Source organism: Schistocerca americana, chromosome 4 (genome assembly GCF_021461395.2).
Source record: "Schistocerca americana isolate TAMUIC-IGC-003095 chromosome 4, iqSchAmer2.1, whole genome shotgun sequence".
Lineage (NCBI taxonomy): Eukaryota > Metazoa > Arthropoda > Insecta > Orthoptera > Acrididae > Schistocerca > Schistocerca americana.
Window position 1 is genome coordinate 484,864,270 of NC_060122.1, and position 23,061 is coordinate 484,887,330.

General features: G+C 44.6%; 1 protein-coding gene across 3 annotated transcripts in view; it reads right to left on the reverse strand.

Moving 5' to 3' along the window:
• Nucleotides 1-23,061, reverse strand: part of LOC124613942 — a 58,739-nt gene that overhangs the window by 26,962 nt on the left and 8,716 nt on the right. For 2 of the 3 annotated variants that reach the window (XM_047142695.1, XM_047142696.1), the window contains one exon: nt 22,799-22,929. In XM_047142695.1, coding sequence (XP_046998651.1) covers nt 22,799-22,929 — 131 coding nt within the window. The remainder of the gene's footprint in view (nt 1-22,798; nt 22,930-23,061) is intronic. The other variant, XM_047142697.1, reaches the window with a different exon arrangement.

The window sequence follows — 23,061 nt, forward strand, 5'->3', positions numbered from 1 at the left end:
CAGAAGAAATATTGAATTTAATTGATGAAAGGAGAAAATATAAAAATGCAGTAAATGATGCAGGCAAAAAGGAATACAAACGTCTCAAAAATGAGATCGACAGGAAGTGCAAAATAGCTATTCAGGGACGACTAGAGGACAAATGTAAGGATGTAGAGGCTCATCTCACTAGGGATAAGACAGATACTGCCTACAGGAAAATTAAAGAGACCTTCGGAGAAAAGAGAACTACTTGTATGAATATCAAAAGCTCAGATGGAAACCCAGTTCTAAGCAAAGAAGGGAAAGCAGAAAGGTGGAAGGAGTATATAGAGGGTCTATAAAAGGGTGATGTACTTGAGGACAATATTATGGAAATGGAAGAGGATGTAGATGAAGATGAAATGGGAGATATGATACTGCGTGAAGAGTTTGACAGAGCACTGAAAGACCTGAGTCGAAACAAGGCCCCGGGAGTAGACAACATTCCATTAGAACTACTGATGGCCTTGGGAGAGCCAGTCCTGACAAAACTCTACCATCTGGTGAGCAAGATGTATGAGACAGGCGAAATACCATCAGACTTCAAGAAGAATATAATAATTCCAATCCCAAATAAAGCAGGTGTTGACAGATGTGAAAATTACTGAACTATCAGTTTAATAAGTCACGGCTGCAAAATACTAACGCGAATTCTTTACAGACGAATGGAAAAACTAGTAGAAGCCCACTTCGGGGAAGATCAGTTTGGATTCCGTAGAAATATTGGAACACGTGAGGCAATACTGACCCTATGACTTAACTTAGAAGATAGATTAAGAAAAGGAAAACCTACATTTCTAGCACTCGTAGACTTTGAGAAAGCTTTTGACAATGTTGACTGGAATACTCTCTTTCAAATTCTGAAGGTGGAAGGGATAAAATACAGGGAGCGAAAGGCTATTTACAATTTGTATAGAAACTAAATGGCAGTTATAAGAGCTGAGGGGCATGAAAGGGAAGCAGTGGTTGGGAAGGGAGTGAGACAGGGTTGTAGCTTATCCCCAATGTTATTCAATCTGTATACTGAGCAAGCAGTGAAGGAAACAAAAGAAAAATCCGGAGTAGGTATTAAAATCCATGGAGAAGAAATAAAAACTTTGAGGTTCGCCAATGACATTGTAATTCTGTCAGAGACAGCAAAGGACTTGGAAGAGCAGTTGAACGGAATGGACAGTGCCTTGAAAGGAGGATATAAGATGAACATCAACAAAATCAAAACGAGGATAATGGAATGTAGTCGAATTAAGTCGGGTGATGCTGAGGGAATTAGATTAGGAAATGAGACACTTAAAGTAGTAAAGGAGTTTTGCTATTTGGGGAGCAAAATAACTGATGATGGTCGAAGTAGAGAGGATACAAAATGTAGACTGGCAATGGCAAGGACACCGTTTCAGAAGAAGAGAAATTTGTTAACACTGAGTATGGATTTAAGTGTCAGGAAGTCGTTTCTGAAAGTATTCGTATGGAGCGTAGCCATGTATGGAAGTGAAACATGGACGATAAATAGTTTTGACAAGAAGAGAATAGAAGCTTTCGAAATGTGGTGCTACAGAAGAATGCTGAAGATTAGATGGGTAGATCACATAACTAATGAGGAGGTACTGAATAGGATTGGGGAGAAGAGAAGTTTGTGGCACAACTTGACTAGAAGAAGGGATTGATTGGCAGGACATGTTCTGAGGTATCAAGGGATCACCAATTTAGTATTGGAAGGCAGCATGGAGGGTAAAAATCGTAGAGGGAGACCAAGAGATGAATACACCAAGCAGATTCAGAAGGATGTAGGTTGCAGTAGGTACTGGGAGATGAAGAAGCTTGCACAGGGTAGAGTAGCATGGAGAGCCGCATCAAACCAGTCTCAGGACTGAAGACCACAACAACAACAATAACAACAACAACAATGCCAACTTTCTGGGAAAGCACAATTAAGGAGTCTATGTAAAGCTGTCAGAAAAACTAATAAATCAGGACAGAAGTTTCAATTTGAGCAACAGTTTGGACCCATCACTCAATTTATTATGATCTCATCAACCATCCTACCTATCAGAGCTGGAAAATACTGAGAGAATGGATGTTTCAGAAAACAGTGTGTCTTCAAAAAATAAAATAAGAAAATAGTAAAAAATGATAATCAGAGATCATACTGGATGCCAGAAGCCATCTCTGATACAAATAGAGGCATAAAACCAAAAATTCTTCACAGTCTGGTTGTAGTCCATGCAGAGAGAACACATAACAAAACATCTAGCAGCTCCTGATCAAGATGACTGGTTTGGTTGTCAAAATGTTGTGCAAAAAAATGGAACAAAAAACTAGACTCAACACCCAAATGCACACCATTAATACAATATACAATTAAGACCCCTCCACGAAACAGGGACCTTGGCATTGGTGGGAGACTTGTGTGCCTCAGTGATACTGATAGCCATACCATAGTTTCAACCACAATGGAGGGGTATCTGTTGACAGTCCAGACAAATGTGTGGTTCCTGAAGAGGCACAGCAGCCTTTCTGGTAGCTGCTGAGGCAACAGTCTGGATGATTACTGATCTGGCCGTGTAACATCACCCAAAATGGCCTTTCTGTGCTGGTACTGTGGACAGCTGAAATCAAGGGGAAACTACAGCTGTAATTTTTCCGAAGGCTGCAGCTCTACTGTACTGTTCCGGAAATAAAATAATCCCCCATTCTGATCTCCAAGCAGGGACTACTCAGGGGGATGTTGTCATCAGGAGAAACAAAAATAGCATTCTGCGGATCGGAGCACGGAATGTCAGATCCCTTAATCTTACAAGTAAGTTAGGATATTTAAAAAGGGAAATGGATAGGTAAAAGTTGGATACAGTGGGAATTAGTGAAGTTCATTGGCAGGAGGAACAGGAGTAGGTTTAATAATGAATAAAAAAATAGGAACGTGGATAAGCTACTATGAACAGCATAGTGAGCCCATTATTGGATCCAAGATCGACCATAGTAAAAGAATTTTGTGTGTCCACTAGCTCTGCAGATGATAAAGTACAGAAGAAATTTACAATGAGATAAAAGAAATTGTTCAGATAGTTAAGGGAGACAAAAATTTAATAGTCAAGGTGGACTGGAATTCGATAGTAGGAAAAGGAAGAGCAGGAAAAATACTAGGTGAATATGGACTGGGGCGAAAAAATGAAAGAGAAAGCCACCTGGTAGAATTTTGCCCAGACCATAATTTAATCATAGCTAATACTTGGTTTAAGACTCATGAAAGGTTGTATACAAGGAAGAGAACTGGAGACACCAGAAGGTTTCAGATTGATTATATAGCAGTATTGCAGAAATGTTGTAAGCAGATTTTAAATTTTAAGACATTTCCCAGGGGCAGATGTGGACTCAAACTACAATTTACTGGTTATGAAATGCAGATTAAAACTGAAAAAAAACCCAAGGTAGGAATTTAAGGAGATGGTACCTGGATAAATTGGAAAAACCAGAGGTTCTAGAGCTCACACAATGGAGACTCCAGGCAGGAATACCATCAATGTAGGAAAAGACAGATTGCTACTTGTCATAAAGAAGACACGTCAAGTTGCAGATTGGCACAATCAAAAGCTTTCAGCCTCAGCCTTCATCAGTAAAGAGAGAGACAAACAATTCACACACACAAGCAGGCACAACTCACGCACACACGACTGACAATTCCAGCATCTCGGGCCAGAATGCAACAATCACATGCGATGAAAGAAGCAATCTGAAGCAGGTGACAAGAGGAAGGGATAGTAGTGTGTGGGGTGGGGAGAGAGATGTCTGATGGAGTGTACAGTGACTACACTGCCAACTGGCACAACTTCAGGAGCTTGTGGGGCAGGGAGATGAAGGAAAAAAAGGAACAAAAATGGATAGGAGCAGGGAAAGATGGGCGGTTGTGTGGCACAGGGTGGGAAACAATGAGGGTGAGAGACAAGAACAGGGAGGAAATGATAGGACAGAGGCAGTGGACACTGTTGGGTGGAGGATGTAGGGACATTGTGTTACCATAGGTTGAGGCCGGGATAATTACAGCAGTGGAGAATGTGTTGTAAGGATAACTCCCATCTGTACAGTTAAGGAATGTTGGTGGTAGAGGGAAGGATCCAGATGGCTCAGGTAGTGAAGCAGCCATTGAAATGAAGCGTTATGTTCAGTTGTATGTTGTGCCACAGGGTGGTCTACTTTGCTCTTTGCCACAGTTTGGCAGTAGCCACACATCCTGGTGGGCAGCTGGTTGGTAGTTATACCAATACAAAAAGCCGTGCAACGATTGCAGCATAGCTGTTAAATGACATGGCTGCTTCCACAGGTGGCCCAGCCCATGATGTGGTAGGATAAACCTGTGACATGACTGGAATAGGAAGTACTGGGTCTTGCACCTGGGTCTTACACAAGCATATGATCCTTGTAGAAAGTGGTTGCATTGGGAGTGGCATAGGGATGGTCTAGGATGTTATGGAAGTTGGGTGGATGTGTGTGTGTGTGTATGTGGGGGGGTGACAGAACACCACTTTCAGCAGTGTAGGGAAGATCTCAGGTAGGATGTCCCTTATTTCAGGGCAGACGATAGACAATCAAAGCCCTGGCAAAGGATGTGGTTCAGTTGTTCCAGTCCAGTGTGGTACTTGGTGATGAAGGGGAAAATCCTTTGTGGTTGCTTCTTGGGGGTGGTAGGAGGATTGGGCGTGTGAGGGGAAATGGTACAGGAGATCTGTTTGCCAACTAGGTCTGGGGGTAATGCCTTTCTTGTAAGGCCTTGGTGAGATACTAAGCAAGGGAGTTTTTGTCACAGCACATATGCCATCCTCGTGTGGTCAGTCTTTATGGGAGGGATTTTTTGGTGTTGAAATGTAGGTACTGTTTGTGGTTGGTGAGTTTAATGTGAACAGTGGTGTAGATGGAGCCATCACAGAGGAAAAGGTCAACATCTAGGAATGTGGCACACTGGGTGGAGGAGGACCATGGAAAGCAGATGGGATTTTTTTTTTTTTTTTGGTAGGGTTTAAGGGCGCTCAACTGCTGAGGTCATTAGCACCCAGTCACTGGTGTTAGAGCACATGGAATCTGCTAAAACTCAAGGGGATGGGGGTACACCAGAAGGACCTGACAGAGATGCAGATAAAATAAGTAAAAAGGTTAAATGTCTTTGGACAAGCCAGTTAAAGTTATAAAACGCAGAATACGAGCAGCTGCTCGAGCGTCATCAGCTAAACATCCGGTAAAGTAGATGGCAGGGACAGGACAACACGGAATTGACTAAAATGGGGACACGACAATAAAACATGGCGCACTGACCACAAGGGCACTGCGGGGCTGGGTCACCGGAGAGCACGTAGCGGTGGCTAAACCGGCAATGCCCAATCCGCAACCTGGTCAGAAGGACCTCCTCGCGCCGAGATGGTCGGGAGGATGTTGTCCAAGCAGTTGGGAGCGGTTTTACTGCCCGGAGCTTGTGTCCTTGGAGGGATGACCAAGCATCCCACCACGACGACACAAGCCTCTTACATACATCCCCACGAACGTCAGATGACGGGACACAGTGGGAGGCTGGCCGAGGCAGGAGGACTGCAGCCTTGGCTGCAGCATCCGCAGCCTCATTCCCAGGCACTCCTACATGTCCGGGAACCCACAGAAAGCTGACAGAACCACCATTATCAGCGAAAGAACGGAGTGACTGCTGTATCCGTTGAATCGAGGGATGGACCGGATAGGGAGCTCCAAGGCCCTGAAGAGCACTGAGTGAGTCAGAGCAGAGTACGTACGATGAATGGCGGTGGCGGCGGGCATACTGAACGGCCTGATGGAGAGCAAAAAGCTCGGCCGTAAAGCTCGAACATTGGTCGAGGAGCCGGTATTTAAAGGTGGCGGCCCCGACGACAAAGGCACAGCCGACACCATCGTCAGTTTTGGAGCCATCGGTGTAAATAAAGGTGTGACCGGCAAGGCAAGCACGAAGTTCGACAAACCGTGAGCAATACACTGCAGCCGGAGTACCCTCCTTCGGGAGTGAGCTGAGGTCGAGAGAAACATGAACCGGAGCCTCGAGCCAAGGCGGTGTCGGGTTCTCACCCTCTCTGAACGTGGTAGGGAGGGCAAAATCCAATTGTCGAAGCAGGCAACGGAAGCGGACTCCGGGTGGCAGCAGGGCAGACACATACAACCCGTACTGACGGTCGAGAGAATCGGCGAAGAAGGACTTGTAAGAGGGGTGGTCGGGCATAGACAACAGCCGGCAGGCATACCGACACAGCAGTACGTCGCGCCGGTAGGTCAATGGTAATTCGGCAGCTTCAGCATAAAGACTCTCGACAGGACTAGTGTAGAAGGCTCCGGTCGCAAGACGTATCCCCCGATGGTGGATGGAGTTGAGCCGGCGTAAGAGGGATGGCCGAGCGGACGAGTAGACGAAGCTCCCATAATCCAGCTTCGACCGGACTATGGACCGATACAAGCGAAGCAGGACAGTGCGATCTGCTCCCCAAGATGAACCGCTAAGAACTCTTAGGACATTAAGGGAACGTGTACAACGGGCCGCCAAATAAGAGACATGTGGAGACCAACACAGTTTCTTGTCCAACATGAGCCCTAGAAACTTAGTTGTGTCCACGAATGGGAGAACAACGGGACCGAGATGTAAGGATGGTGGAAGGAACGCTTTATATCGCCAAAAGTTGATACAAACTGTCTTCTCTTCAGAGAACCGGAAGCCATTTGCCACGCTCCATGAGTAGAGGCTGTCTAGACAACGCTGAAGGCAGCGCTCCAGGAGGCATGTTCTCTGGGCACTGCAGTAGATCGCGAAGTCATCGACAAAGAGAGAGCCTGAGACATTAGGTGGAATGCAATCCATAATTGGATTGATCGCGATGGCAAAAAGGGCTACGCTCAAGACGGAGCCCTGAGGCACTCCGTTCTCCTGGTGGAAGACGTCGGACAATACGGAACCCACACGTACCCTAAACTTCCGATCCGTTAAAAAGGAATCAATAAAAAGGGGCAGGCGACCGCGTAGGCCCCACCTGTGCATAGTGCGGAGGATACCTCCTCTCCAACAGGTATCATAAGCCTTCTCCAAGTCGAAGAACACGGCTACCGTTTGGCGCCTTCGCAAAAAGTTGTTCATGATGAATGTCGACAAGGTCACAAGGTGGTCAACAGCGGAGCGGCGGCGACGAAAGCCGCATTGGACATTAGTAAGTAGTCGTCGAGATTCCAGAATCCAAACTAACCGAGCATTAACCATGCGCTCCATCACCTTACAGACACAGCTGGTAAGAGAAATGGGGCGGTAACTAGAAGGAAGGTGTCTATCCTTCCCGGGTTTGGGTATAGGAACAACAACGGCGTCACGCCAATGCCTGGGGACTTGACCTTCGGTCCAGACGCGATTGTAGGTACGAAGAAGGAAGCTTTTGCCCGCCGGAGAAAGGTGTGCCAGCATCTGAACGTGAATGGCATCTGGCCCCGGAGCAGAGGATCGGGACAGTGCAAGCGCACGTTCGAGTTCCCGCATAGTAAAGGGGCCATTGTAAGTTACCAGATTCAGCGAGTGGAAGGAAGGTCGCCGAGCCTCTTCTGCCTCTTTCCTGAGAAGGAAGGCAGGGTGGTAATGGGCGGAGCTTGAAACCTCCGCGAAAAAGCGGCCAAAGGCGTTGGAGACAGCCACAGGATCAACAAGGACCTCATTACCTGAGGTCAGGCCAGGTACCGAGGAGTGGGCCTTAATGCCCGACAGCCGGCGCAGGCGACCCCAAACGACGGAAGAGGGAGTAAAACTGTTAAAGGAGCCGGTGAAAGAGGCCCAACAAGCTTTTTTGCTGTCTTTGATGATTCTACGGCATTGTGCTCGGAGTCGTTTGTATTCAATACAATTCGCTAACATAGGATGGCGGCGAAAGGTGCGTAAAGCACGTCGTCGAGCACGGATAGCGTCCCTACAAGCCTCGTTCCACCAGGGGACGGAAACGCGACGTGAAGAAGAAGTAGTATGAGGAATGGAACGTTCGGCAGCATTGATAATAACAGCCGTGAGGTATTCGACCTGACTGTCACAACTGGGAAAATCGTGGTCCGGAAAGGTCGCCAGGGAGGAGTAAAGTCCCCAGTCAGCTTTCAGTATGTTCCAGCTCGAAGGACGTGGGGATGGGGTGTGGTGCAGGAGACGAACGACACAGGGGAAGTGGTCGCTCGAATAGGTGTCAGAAAGGACATACCACTCGAACCGACGGGCAAGAGTGGTAGAACAGATCGAGAGGTCCAAGTGGGAGTAGGTATGAGTAGAGTCCGAGAGGAAAGTCGGGGCGCCGGTATTGAGGCAGACAAGATTGAGATGGTTGAAGACATCCGCCAAGAGTGAGCCTCTTTGACAGGATGCAGGAGAGCCCCAAAGGGGATGATGGGCATTGAAGTTGCCGAACAATAAGAACGGCGGGGGAAGCTGAACGATCAGGTGCATCATGTCAGCCCGACTAACGGCAGATGACGGTGGAGTGTAGATGGTACAAACTGAAAAGGTAAAAGCAGAAAGAGTAATGCGGACAGCTATTGCTTGGAGTGGGGTGGTCAATGGGATGGGATGGTAATAGACGTCGTCCCGAACGAGCAACATGACCCCACCATGAGCTGGGATACCGTCCACAGGGGTGAGGTCATACCGCTCCGAGGTATAGTGGGTAAAGGCAATACGGTCAGTCAGGCGCAACTTGGTTTCCTGGAGACCAAGGACGAGCGGACAGTGCAGGCGGAGGAGCAGTTGTAATTCCTCCCGATTAGATCGAATACCTCTTATGTTCCAATGAAACAACGCCATCGCTAGTCAAAAGGTTGGGGGAACGAGACGGGGGAAGAGCTGGTCACCTCGACGGCCGCAGAGGGCCAGGTTGCGAGGGAACAACGCTACAACCGACGGAAGGCGGATCCGGTTCCATCGACTCATCGCCAGCTGCGGCCGCTGTCCCTGATTGTGTAGGAGGGGCCGCATCATTTGCCGACGAAAGGCCCGCGGAGCGCCTGGCAGCAGAGCGTCCCGGCGAAACTGAGGACGGCCGGGAGCAGTGACTCACGGATGAAGCGTCAGACGAAACGCGCCGGGGTGGAGAGGGGGATAGAGACTTCTTCTTGGAGGCCTTCTTGGAAGGCCGAGGAGGCACAGGGATGGTGGGCTGGACCCGAAGAAGGTCCTCACATGCGGGCTCCGTTTTGGAACGCCGGACCTCGGAAGCTGGGGTCCGGAACGTTTCCCCAAGGGACGCCTGAGAAGAGGATCGCTTCTCAGGTGGCGAGGGGGGAGGAGGAGGAGGATGGGTGGCCCCTGGGGCAGAGGGGGTGGGGGCCACGGGGGAGGAGGATTTGGAAGGGAGGTATTTGGGAGGCGGAGGCAGAGCCCCCTGATGGGCGGAGGAGGCGGAGGGGGGACAGGATAGGGGTGAGGATACCGCAGAAGGAGGGGACACAACTGAGGCAAACGAGGTGGTCAATGGCACGGGATGAAGGCGGTCATATTTCTTCCTGGCCTCAGAGTAAGAGAGCCGATCCAAAGTTTTGATTTCTTGTATCTTCTTCTCCTTCTGATATGCGGGGCATTCTGAGGATCTAGGTGAGTGGATGCCAGGACAATTAATGCACCGAGGTGGTGGGGTGCATGTATGGTCCTCACGAAGAGGACGTCCACAATCGCCACAAAGGGGCTCAGCCTCACACCGTGACGACATGTGCCCAAAGCACAGACACCTAAAACAGCGCATAGGAGGCGGGACGTAAGGTCGCACGTCGCACCGGTAGCACATCACCTTTACCTTCTCCGGGAGAACGTCCCCCTCGAAAGCGAGGATAAAGGCCCCGGTGTCGATGCGACGGTCTTTGGGGCCGCGCTGGACTCGCCGGACGAAATGCACGCCGTGGCGCTACAGGTTGGCCCTGAGCTCCTCATCAGATTGTAGCAGGAGGTCACGATGAAAAATAACCCCCTGCGTCCTATTTAGTGCCAGATGTGGGACAATGGATACTGGGATGTCCCCTAGGCGGTCGCACGCCTGGAGCGCCGCCGACTGTGTGGCGGAGGTGGTCTTGATAAGAACGGACCCTGATCGCATCTTGCTGAGAGCCTCGATTTCCCCGAAGACGTCCTCAATGTGCTGAACAAAGAACATGGGCTTGGAGGTTGCGAACGTCCCCCCATCGGTTCGAGAACAGACCAAATAACGGGGGAAGTACTTCGCCCCAAGCCGGCGGGCCTGTCCCTCCTCCCATGGAGTGGCCAAGGGGGAAAGGGCAGGAGAACCAGAACTAGAAACGGTACCTTTTCTTTTGAAAGACTCGGCCGCAGAGCGACCTGATACGTGTTGACGTTTCATCTGCGAAACGTCTGCCCCGATACCACCCACTCCGACCAGGGGCTCTCCCCACGGGCGCCACCCAACCGCAGCAAGGGCCACCTGGCAGGATGACCATTGCCGGGAGTCCTGATGCCCCAAGGAGACGGGCATCTACTCCTTGGCCAACGTGGGGAGGGTGCAGCTCAGGTATCGGCAGTACGATCCCTGTGTTGTCAGGGGGCTACAACCTAGAGGGTACATGACGACCCCACCACAACGGGCTGGCTACCGTGCTGGATTTCTGGTGCCATGGAAAGTCCATCATGATCGCTGGTGCAGATGGAGATGCACTATGGGCGTAACTTGAACAACCCATCAGGCGTTTAGGCCCAATTTGAGGAATAGTGGGTATGGTTACAACGCCGGTGCAATGCTGAGTGCCAAGGTCTTAGTGCACTTAGGACCAGTGGTACACCATGTAAGGTGTCCTTCCCCAAAAGGCTCGTACTTCTATAGAATTTTGAAAAATGGAGGTCAAACCCCAAGGGGGACCATCACATAGAAGGCCGAAACGGTTGAAACTCCTTTTAGTCGCCTCTTACGACAGGCAGGAATACCTCGGGCCTATTCTTACCCCGGACCCGCAGGGGGAAGCAGATGGGAGACAAGATGTTGAGGTTGTGAAGGAATGAAGATAGGATGTCTTGGCCCTGGGTCCAGATCAGGTAGATATCATCAATGAACCTGTACCAGACTAGGAGTTTCGTGTTTTGGGAGGCTAGGGAGGTCTCCTCTGGATGGCCCATAAAAATGTTAGCACAGGAGGGTGCCATGCGGGTGCCTATAGTTGTGTTACAGATTTGAATATATACCTTCCCTTCAAAAGAGAAGTAGTTGTGGGTTAGCATAAAGTCAGTAAGATGTGTGACAAATGAGGCAGTGGATCTGGAGTTTGAAGGACATTGGTAAATGTGGTGTTCAGTAGCAGTAAGACCATGTGTATGAGGGAAGCTGGTATATAGGGACGTGGTGTCAACAGTGACAAGAAGGGATCCATTAGGTAAGGGGGTGAGGACGGTGGAGAGCCTGTGAAGAGGTAATTGGTTAGAGGTGTTGGTCCATAAGCGCCAAAATTCTTTCAGTGGAGGCACAATAAGTAGCCACAATGGGGCAACGATGGTTGTTGGGTTATTGGATTCTGGAGAACATGTAGAACGTGGGTGTGTGGGGTGTCATTGGAGTGAGGAGGGAAATGGATTCAAGGGAGATGTTTTGGGAAGGGCGTAAGGCTTTAAGCAGGGACTTGTGGGATTGAATCATCCTCGCAGAGTTTATAGGTGTAGGAGTCGGATAATTGGCAGACACCTTCTGCCAGGTAGTCACAACAGTGGTGAAACCTTTGTCTGCAGACAGGACGATTTGTGTTCAGGTTGTGTATGGCTGTTCTTTCCTCTATTGAGAGGTTTGTGTTCTGAGGATGGGACCTGTGGAAGGACGGTGAGCCTAAGTTGGAGGCAACGAATTCCTGGAAGGTGACCAGTGCGTGGTTAGGTGACGGGGAGGGGGGGGGGGGGGGTGATCACTGTTGGATGGAGGTATGAACTGGAAGAGGCAGGGTTCAGTCTTGGAATTAGCGATTGGTGACAAAGAAGAGCTTCCACTGCAAGGATCGGGTGAAAAAGAAAGGTCTCTGACAAGTCAAGAATGGTTAAATTTGGCTGTAGGACAAATGGTGAGACCCTTCAATAGCGTTGAAACTTCTGTTGAGCTGGGGGTTTTGGTGGAAAGGTAATAGTAGTGTTATGGGAATGTTTTGCTCTGGTTTTGGTGGAGAATTGGTTGGGAGTGTTGGGGAATGTGGCAAGTCGAAAACAGCAACTGGGCGGGGTTTGACTGCTAAGAGATGTGGACAAGGAGGAACATTGTGAGTATGTCAGGGGTTGGTTAGTGGTACCCCAAGGCATCAGTGCGAAACCAAATTTGTATTTTCACATGGTTTCACTTATTTTTGTGTATATTTACATATTTTTGTGTCTCTGTGTGTGTTTCTGTGTGTCTTCTAAGTATTTTTTGGGCATCTTTACGCATCTTTTTGCTTATCCAGCTCCTCTTACAACCATCAACACCTATTTTGCCATGCTGCCTAAACCATGGAAACCACCTAAACGGCCTAACTATAAAGATTCCTTTCTCTGGATCCCACCCCTCCTTTCACAATGACATACACCTTTTCTGATATCACCAAATCACCAACCCCTGGCCCTCACAAACCTGGTACTGCTAAAACAAACCTCCATAGCAAAGGCATCTCAGAACCACCTCGGCTCCCTTCGCAAGATACAACTGCTCTGTAATCCATACACCATTAATAACTCTGAAATTAAATCCTTTGCTCTCCAGCACATGGAGGAGCATTCCAGACACCATCTCCATAAGTTACCCAACCTGCTGACATCCTACTGTCACCTCGGGGCACCACTATCCAACCCCTTTTGTACCCAAGGTGTTCCTCCTCGTCCACCTCTCATAGTGGCTAAACCCTGAGTAGCTGACCTTTTCTTCTTGCCACAGCCCCCAAAACTCCCTACCAACTCTCCACAAAATCCAGAGCCAAAACATTTCCATAACACTATTGTAAACATTTCCACCAAAACCCTCAGCTCCACAGAAGTCCGCGCTTTTAGTCCTACACCCAAATCTAATAATGCTGAACTAGTCAAAGACCTACTCTCCTTCTCCCAATCCTTGTGATGGAAGCAGTTCTTTGCTGCCAATCCCACCAACAAAAACCACCCTAATTTCAACTTGGACCCTGCCTCTTTTTAGTTCATACCACCACTCAACTGTGATCCTCCCCCCTCCTAACCACCCACTGGTCACCTTCTAGGAATTTCTTATCCCCAACTTAGCCTTAACATCCTTCCCCACCTCATTTCCTCAGAACACCAACCTTTCATGAGAGGAAAAAATAGCCATACACAATCTCAAAACAAATCTTAACCTAGTCATCCTACCCGCAAACAAGGGTTCCACCGCTGTTGTTATGAATTGCTGTGACTACCTGGCAGAAGAATTCTGCCATTATCTGACTACTTCACCTATAAACTCTGCCAGAGTGGTCATATCCCACATGTCCAACACAAACTCCAATACCTGCTTAAGGCCTCAGGCCCTTCCCAGAATCTCCCACCTGAATCCATTTCCCTCCTCACCCCTATGAAACCTCACACACCCACCTTCTACACGCTCCCCAAAATCTACAAACCCAACAATACTGGACACCCCACAGTGGCTGGTTATTGTGTTCCACTGAAAAAATTTCAGCCCTCATTGACCAACACCTCCAACCAGTTACCCGTAATCTTGCCTTCCATGTCAAAACCACCAACCACTTCCTTCACCAATTCCTCACCATCCCCACCCCATTACCTCCTGGATTCCTACCGATCACTGTCGACACCACATCCCTATACAACAGCATCCCTCATGCCCATGGCCTCACAGCTACTGAACACTACGGTTCCCCATGTCCTTCACACTCCAAACCCACTATCTCATTCCTCATATAACTTACTAACATTATACTAACCCACAACTACTACTCATTTGAAGCAAAGGTATATAAACAAATTCATGGCACAGCTGCAGGCAACAGTATGGCACCCTCCAATGCGAACTTTTTTATGGGCCATCTAGAAGAGACATTCCTAGTTTCCCAAAACACTAAACCCCTAAACTGGTACAGGTTCATGATCTGGACTCGGAGCCACAAGACAATGTCTTCATTTCTTCATAACCTGAACAGCTCCTCCCCCATCTGCTTCACGTGGCCCTCCTCAATCCAGCAAGCCACCTTCCTAGATGTTGGCCACATCCTCTCTGATGGCTCCATCCACACCTTTGTTCATACTACTCCAACCAACCGCCAATAGTACCCGTACTTCGACACTCAGTAAATGTATGCGGGGTCATTCCATGTCAAGTCACGCAGGCCTTGACACCAACCATGTCAGATTTTGATGAAAGTGGGTACAATTACTTCTTTTATCATCCTGAAAGCACTTGTAAAATTTTTTTGCTCTATCTCTTATAGTTTTTTTTTATAAATTTTTAAAGTTTTTAGATTTGGCGTTGTTTCAGCAGTCGGAAATTGTAACAAACGTTTCCTCACAACTAAAAAAATTTGTATATTAAAGAATACTCAAGATATCAGTATGAAATTTTGGAATAAGTTTGTGTATTATATCTAAATGTTAAAAAAAATACCATAAAGATATATTAAAATCTTCCAAATGAAAAAAAATTTACAAGTTTTTTATTTATTTTTTTAGCTAACGGATGTTTAGTTTTACAAAAACTGCAATATCTAGAGTCTCAGACCTGATAGAAAGCTCAAATTTGTTTTAAAATATTCTTAATTGTATAGGCTATTAGATAAAAGAAAAATTATGTTGGCTTTTTAACCTGTTTAATAGTTATCTAATTTTTAAAATAATATTAATTATATTTTAAAAATTAAAAATACCAAGTGACTTAGACACCGAAAATAAGTTTTTGTCTTCTTGGAGTAACAATGTACACTTGGATTTTGTTTTGTTATTCCTGTGTTTTGAAGTAAAAAATTATTACAGTATTAAATAGTGCTTGGATGCTATTTTATTAAGTTTATTCGAACTCTCAGTAAGTACTGTTACTTAGTTTACAGAGATTCTCTTCCAATATCCTATAAAAGTAACCAGAACAGTAATCAGACCAAAAGTGAAATCAGTATGTCAGATATTCAAACCTGTAGTGTAGGGATATTTAAAAAATCTGACTGTTTCCAAACAACCTACACACCTTCAAAAAAGTTACAACTGGTATCAGAATTGAGTGAGGAAGAAAAAGATTTGATCCACTTACGATCTGGAATTAATCTGTGTGAACTTAAGAATATATGTTCACACCACAGCTACTACTTTTTAAATGTTTTTGAAAAGTATCAAACAACATGTGTAGACCCACTAAAAAAACACAAAAAGCCCATCAAAAAATCGTTGAGAAGTGTAGGCTTGAATCTTTCTAAGCAATTACTGACAAAAAATATTAGCATAAAACCTGGACAAAAGCTTTGCTCAACATGCCGTAACTTTTGTGAGGAAAAATTAAGAGTTGAAGTCAATGAAAGTGAAACAGATGATGAAGTCATGGTTGAATTAGAATCATTGGAATCCAGAAATGAATCCCTCGTACAAACAAACATTGCTCTTGATTATTTAGGTTTAACACCAATAAAGCTTCATGGCTTGTCAGAACAAAGTAAAGGGTCTTATTTTAAAAGGAAGGTTAGCAGTATTGAAAAGACTGCAAAAAAGGCGGTTTCAAAAGCATTAAAATATGATGCACCAAGTTCTGATGATGACGAAGAAGATAAAAGTGTGGTTGAGAAAGCAAAGGATTTTGATGTAATGATTTCTCTTATGAAAGAGAAGATTTCATCTGTTGGGAGGTCTAGAAAAATCCAGATTCTGACCTTGGCTCCAGATTCTTGGACTCGAAATAAAGTGATGAAAGAATTTAATGTGAGTGAGTACATGGTGCGACAAGCTAGAAAGCTAAAATCTGAAAAGGGTATTTTGGAAACTCCTGGTCCAAAAAAAGGTAAAACTCTTTCTGAAAATACAGTAAGACTTGTAACAGATTTTTACGAAAAGGATGAAAGTTCCAGAGTGCTACCTGGAACAAAAGACAAAGTAAGTGTTCAAAAAAATGTGTACATGCAAAAAAGACTCATTTTGTGTAACTTGAGAGAACTCTATTATTCTTTCAAATGGGAGAATCCCGAGGTAGAAGTAGGATTTTCAAAATTTTGTTTCTTGAGACCTAAATGGTGTATCCTTGCTGGTGCTGCAGGCACACACACTGTATGTGTATGCAGTATCCACCAGAATGTTAAACTATTACTGGATGCTGTGAAAATTGAAGAATCTTATAAAGACCTAATTAAGATGCTTGTGTGCAACACAGAAAACCAAAACTGCATGCTACATCATTGCAACAGCTGTCCTGCAAATACTGCACTAACAGAGTGTTTAACTGAAAAACTAAGTGAATATTATGATTTAGAAGAAGAAATTGTAATCAGTCAGTGGGTTAACACAGACAGCGCAGAAATGATCAAACAGTCTGTCAGTGTTGAAGACTACATTTCTTTATTGGTTAGGTCATTGGAAAAGCTCACCTCACACTCGTTTATAGCAAAATCCCAATCAGCAGCCTTTAAAAGATTGAAAGAAGACCCACCACCCAAAACAGCAATTATTGTGATGGATTTCAGTGAAAATTATTCCTTTGTTATACAAAATGAGATCCAAAGTTACCACTGGAATAGAGGTGGTTGTACTCTACACCCAGTTGGAGTTTTTCTAAGAAATGAGGAAAACAATGTTTTTGTTTCCAACCACTGTTTTATTAGTGATGACCAAGAACATGACACTGGTTTTGTTAACTTTGTACAAAAAGAAATTACAAAGTAGCTGTCATTACATCATACTGACATTGACTCAGTTCACTACTTTACAGATGGTTGTGCTGGGCAGTACAAAAATAGAAACAGTTTTAAAAATTTGACTGAACACTTGAGAGACTTTAATTTGAAGGCCCAACACTCTTTTTTTGCAACAAGTCATGGGAAGTCAATTTGTGATGGCCTAGGAGGAACTATTAAAAGAATTTTAAGGAAAGCCAGTCTACAGCTTTCAGACAAAGAACAAATAATGACAGCAATCGATGTGTATAAGTTTTGTGAAAAAAATATTGAAAACATTCATTTTCACTTTATTGACAAAAAAGAAGCTGATTTGCTATGGTTAAAACTAGAAAAACGTTTTTCAGCAACCCGAACCATTCCTGGAACAAGAAGTTTTCTTAACTTCAAACCACTTCCAACAAACAACCTTGAAATTAGAAGGACTACAGATAGTGTAAAACCCTCCTTAGTCTTTTCTTCCCATTCTTCTTCTGATTGGGTTCGTGTTGAACCATCCATAAATAACTCTGTGGCTGCAAATTATGATGGTAACTGGTACTTTGGACTGGTAAAAACAATATTCAATGACGAAGAAGATGCAGAAATTCTATTTCTACATCCTTCAGGACCAGCTGCATCATTTTATTGGCCTGAAAGAGAAGATTCCTGCATAGTGCCTTTGGAGCACATAGTCTGTGTAGTAGACACACCTCAATCAAGCGGCACTGGGAGAATGCGTTACTTCAAAAAAGACTGCATCAAAAGAACTGAAAGCTCTTGGATGAAGTGGAAAAACAGTTTGAATCAGCATTAATGTTTATTAAAAAGACAAAATTACTCAAAAAATTCAATGTTTCAAGCAATCAGTTGGGTTATACATAAGTGTCGTAAGTAAACTATCTTTGTACATAATTCTAATGTAATCTACTATAATTAATAAACATGTTAAAAAGCCATCATTATTTTGTTTTATCAAGTAGCCTATATGTTTAAGAGTAAATTAAAACAAATTTGAGCATTCTATCAGGTCTGAGACTCTAGATATTGCAATTCTTATAAAACAAAACATCCGTTAAAAAAAAAAAGAAAAATATACATATATTTTTTTTCATAGAAAATATTAATATATTTTAATAGCATCATTTTTATCTTCAAATATGTATAATAAATAAACTTGCTGCAAAAATTCATGACGTTATCTAAAAGAGTTTTTAAGATAAGCAAATTTAAAGTTTTGAATACAAATTAAACTGACCATTTCCGAAGGTTCAGAAAACGCAAAACATAAAAACTTTAAAAATTTATAAAAAAGAAACTGTAAGAGATACAGCAAAAAAAATGCAGGTGTTGTCAGGATGGTATTAGAACCATTTGAGCCAAATTTCATGAAAATCTAAGGAGGTGGGTGTAAAATTTATTTTTTATTGGGTGATTTGATATGGAATGACCCTGCGAGTTTTGTTGCATATGTCTGATGTAAGACAGATGAATAATATCTAATTGTAATTTTCATTGTGTCTTGTCTGTCACTATGTGGTGAGCAGCAATCTATTCTTTCATATCATTGTTATTACATTCTACATCTTCCACTGACAGAAGTGTTAGATAAAGGAACAGCTAATGAGCTGTTCCAGTCATACCTGGAAAATAGGGTGGAAAGATAGATACAGATCAAACTTCAGATAGTGCCGAACTTTTAGTGAAACGATGGAAACTCCAGGTAGGAATATCAACAATGTAGGAAAAGATAGATAGCTACTTACTATAAAGAAGACACATTAAGTTGTAGACAAGCACTGCTGTTATGAATCGCAGTGGCTACCTGGCAGAAGGCCTCCCCCAATTATCTGACTACTCCATCTACAAGCTCTGCCAGAGTGATCTCATCCCAGAAATCCACTAAACTTCAATCCCTGCTTAAGGCCTTTCGCCCTTCCCAGAACCTCTCCCCTGAATCCTTTTCACTCCTCAGCCCTATGACACCCTGCACATCCACATTCTCCATGCTCCCCAAAATCCACAAACACAACTGCGGATGCCCCGCTGTGGCTGATTATTGTAACTCCACTGAAAGAATTTTGGTTCTCACTGAACAACACCTCCAAACAATTGCCCATCACCCAGACTATCATGTCAAAAATAGCAATCACTTCCTTCACCAACACTCCACCAGCCTCTCCCCTTTACCTCCTGGATACCGACCTGTCACTGTTGACGCCACCTTCCTATACACCAACATCCCTCACACCCATGGTCTTAACCACTATTGAAACCAACTTTCCCAACATCCTTCAGACACCAAAGCCACTACTTCTTTCTTCATACACCTTACTAACTTTATACTAACCCACAAACACTTTTCCTTTGAAGGGAAAATACACAAACAAATCCACAGCACAGCACCCTCCCATGCCAACCCAATATTTGGACATCTAGAGGAGACCTTTCTAGCCTCCCAAATCCTGTTAATGTTCATTGATAATATCTTCATGATCTGACTCAGGGCCACAACACCCTGGCTTCATTTCTTCACAACCTCAACAGCTCCTCTCCCATCTGCTTCATATGGTCCTCCTCAATCCAGCAAGCCACCTTCCTAGATTTTGATCACCTCCTCTCTTATGGCTTCATCTGCACCTCTGTTCACACTAAACCCTCCAACCACCAACAGTATCTACACTTTGACAGTTGTCATCCCTTTCACACCAAAAAAACCCTCTCTTATAGCCCGGCCACCTGGGGGTGGCTATCTGTAGTGCTCTGTACACTAAGGGTCTCACCATGGCCTTCACAGACAGGCACTATCCCCAGATCTCCTGTGCCATTTCCCTTCACCCTTCCAACTCTCCCACCACTCTCAAGAACCAGCCACAAAGAAGTCTCCGATTTACACCAAGTACCACCCCAGAATGGAAGGGCTGAACAACATCCTTCACCAGTGCTCTGACTGCCTATCATTAGGTCCTGAAATGAGACACATCCTACCCGAGTACTTCCCACCCCCTCATAAAGTAGTGTTCTGTCACTCAACTCCCAATCCCAAGCCCTTGCCACATGGGTCATATCCCTGTAAAAGGCCCAGATGCAAGACCTGCACAATTCACCAACCCAACACTTGCTACACCAGTCGTGTCATATGTTTATCCTACCCCATCAGGGGCCGAGCCACCTGTGAAAGCAACCATGTCATTTACCAGCTCTGCTGCAGTCATTGCACAGCTATTTATATTAGTATGACTACCAACCAGCTGTCCACCAGCATGAACACCTACCACCAAACTGTGGCCAAGAGCAAAGTAGACCACCATGTGGCACAACATGCAGCTCAACATAACACATTTGATTTCAATGGCTGCTTCACTACCCGAGCCATCTGGATCCTACCCTCTGTCGCCAGCTTTTCTGAACTGCACAGATGTGAGTTATTCTTGAAAAGCATTCTACGCTGCTGTAATTATCCCGGCCTCAACCTATGGTAAAACACTGTACCTACATCCTCCACCCAACAGTATTCACCCCGTCTGTCCTATCATCTCCCCATTCTTGTCTCCCACCCTCATTGTTTCCCACCCTCTGCCACACACACACACACACACACACACACACACACACACACACACACACACACATCTTCTTCTTCCTGCTACTCTCCTTTTTTCTCCATCTCCCTGCCCCCACAAACTCCTAACATTGCACATTTTGGCAGTATAGTCACTGCACACTCCATCAGACAGTGTTCGTCTCTCTCCCCACCAACACACTACTATCCCTTCACCTTTGTCACCCCCACCATATTGCTGCCTTCATCACATGTGATAGTTGCATTCTGGCCCGAGATGCAAGAGTTGGCAGTCATGTGTGCGTGAGGTGTGCCTGGTTGTGTGTGTGTGTGAATGGTGTGCCTCTCCCATTACTGATGAAGGCTGTGGTCGAAAACTTTAAGTAAGTGTCTTTTCATTGTGCCTGTCTGCAACTTGACCTGTCTTCTTTACAATACGTAGCAATCTGTCGTTTCTGATGTTGTAGAGGTTGTAGAGAGCTTCAGACAGAACATTAGGGAATGACTGATGAGAACAGGGTATAGGAATACAGTGGAATAAGAATGGGTAGCTTTGAGAGATGACATACTGAAGGCAGCACAGAGGATCAAGTACATAAAAAAATGTGAGGATTAGTAGAAATCATTGGGCAACATGAAAGATACAGAATTTAACTGATGAAGGGAGGTAATAAAAAATGCAGTAAATAAAGCAGGAGCAAGGGAATACAAACACCTACAAAATGAGATTGACAGGATGTGTAAAAGGGCTACATACAAAAAGCTAGAGTACAAATGTGAAGATTTTGAAGCATACATCACTAGGGGAAAGACAGACGCCACCTACAGGAAAATTGAAGAGGCCTTTGGAGAAATGAGAGCTACCTGTAAGTATTTCTAGAGTTCAGTGGGAAAACCAGCCCTAAGCAAAGAAGGTAAAAACAGGAATGTGGAAGGAGTATACAGAGGGTATATAAAAGGGAGATGTACTAAAGGGCAATATTATGGAACTGGAAAAGGATGTAGATGATCAGATGTGAGATACAATACTGTGCGAAGACTATGACAGGGCACTGTAAAAGCTAAGTCGAAACGTGGCCCTGGGAGTAGACAAAATTCCATTTGGACTATTGAGAGCCTTTGGAGAGGCAGCCTTGACAAAACTCTTCAAGATATATAAGGCAGGTGATACGTCCAATTCCAATTCCAAAGAAAGCAGGTGCAGGCATATGTGAAAAATGGCCGAACTATTGGTTTCAAAAAACTAACAAGAATTCTTTACAGAAGGACAGAAAAACTAGTACTATGTTTACAGCATTTGTAGACTTAGAGAAAGCTTTAGGCTATGCTGACTGGAATATTCTCTTTCAAATTCTAAAGGTGGCAGGGGTAAAATACAGGGAGCAAAAGGCAATTTACAATTTGTACAGAAACCAGATGGCAGTTATAAGAGTCAAGGGGCATGAAAGGGGAGCAGTGTTCGAGAAGAGAACGAGACAGGGTTGTAGCCTGTCCCTGATGTTATTCAATCTGTGTCTTGAGCAAGCAGGAAAGGAAACAAAAAATTGAAGTAGGAACTAAAATCTAGGAAGAAGAAATAAAAACTATGAGGTTTGCCAATGACATTGTAATTCTCTCAGAGGAAGCAAAGGCCTTGAAGACCAGTTGAGCAGCATTGACAGTGTTGCAAAAGGATGATATAAGATGAACATCAACAAAAGCAAAACAAGGATAATGGAATGCAGTCGAATCAAATCAGATAATGCTGATGAAATTAGATTAGGAAATGAGACACTTAAAGTAGTAGATGAGTTTTGCTGTTTGGGCAGTGAAATAACTGATGATGGCTGAAGTAGAGAGGATGTAAAATGTGGACTGGAAATGGCAAGAAAGCTGTTTAAGAAGGAGAGAAATTTGTTAAAATCGGGTATAGTTTTAAGTGTCAGGAAGTCCTTTTTAAAAGAATTTGTATGGAGTGTAGCCAAATATGGAAGTGAAATGTGGACGATAAATAGTTTGGACAAGAAGAGAATAGAAGCTTTTGAAATTTGGTGCTACAGAATAATACTGAAGATTAGATGGGTAGATCATGTAACTAATGAGGAGGTACTGAATAGAACTGAGGGAAAAGAAATTTAGGGCGCAACCTGACTAGAAGAAGGGATCACTTGGTAGGACATTTTCTGAGACATCACAAGATTACCAATTTAGTACTGGAGGGAAGCATGGAGAGTAAAAATCGTATAGGGAGACCAACAGATGAATACAGGAAGCAGAGTCAGAAGGATGCAGGTTGCAGTAGTTACTCGGAGATGGAGAGGCTTGCACACGATAGAGTAGAATGGAGAGCTGCATCAAACCAGGCTTCAGAATGAAGACAACAACTACAGAAACAATATTTGCTCTTTAACTTACACAAATCTAATTAAGTTAAAAACTTCAGTTCCTGGACTGCACAGGCCATGAATCTGTGGTGGAATTCGAGAGTACCGTCTCACCGAGATATGAAGAACTTTCTTCCCTTGCTGTGCCCAATGAACTGCAAACTGAAACAAAAATATATATAGTTAATACTCTCATATTTTAAAAAGATGCAAGCTACTTTTGTAATCCAATTTCAGCTCCACAAAAAACTAAAAGTAGTTAAAACAACAAACTGAAAGTCTGTTTATGAAAAG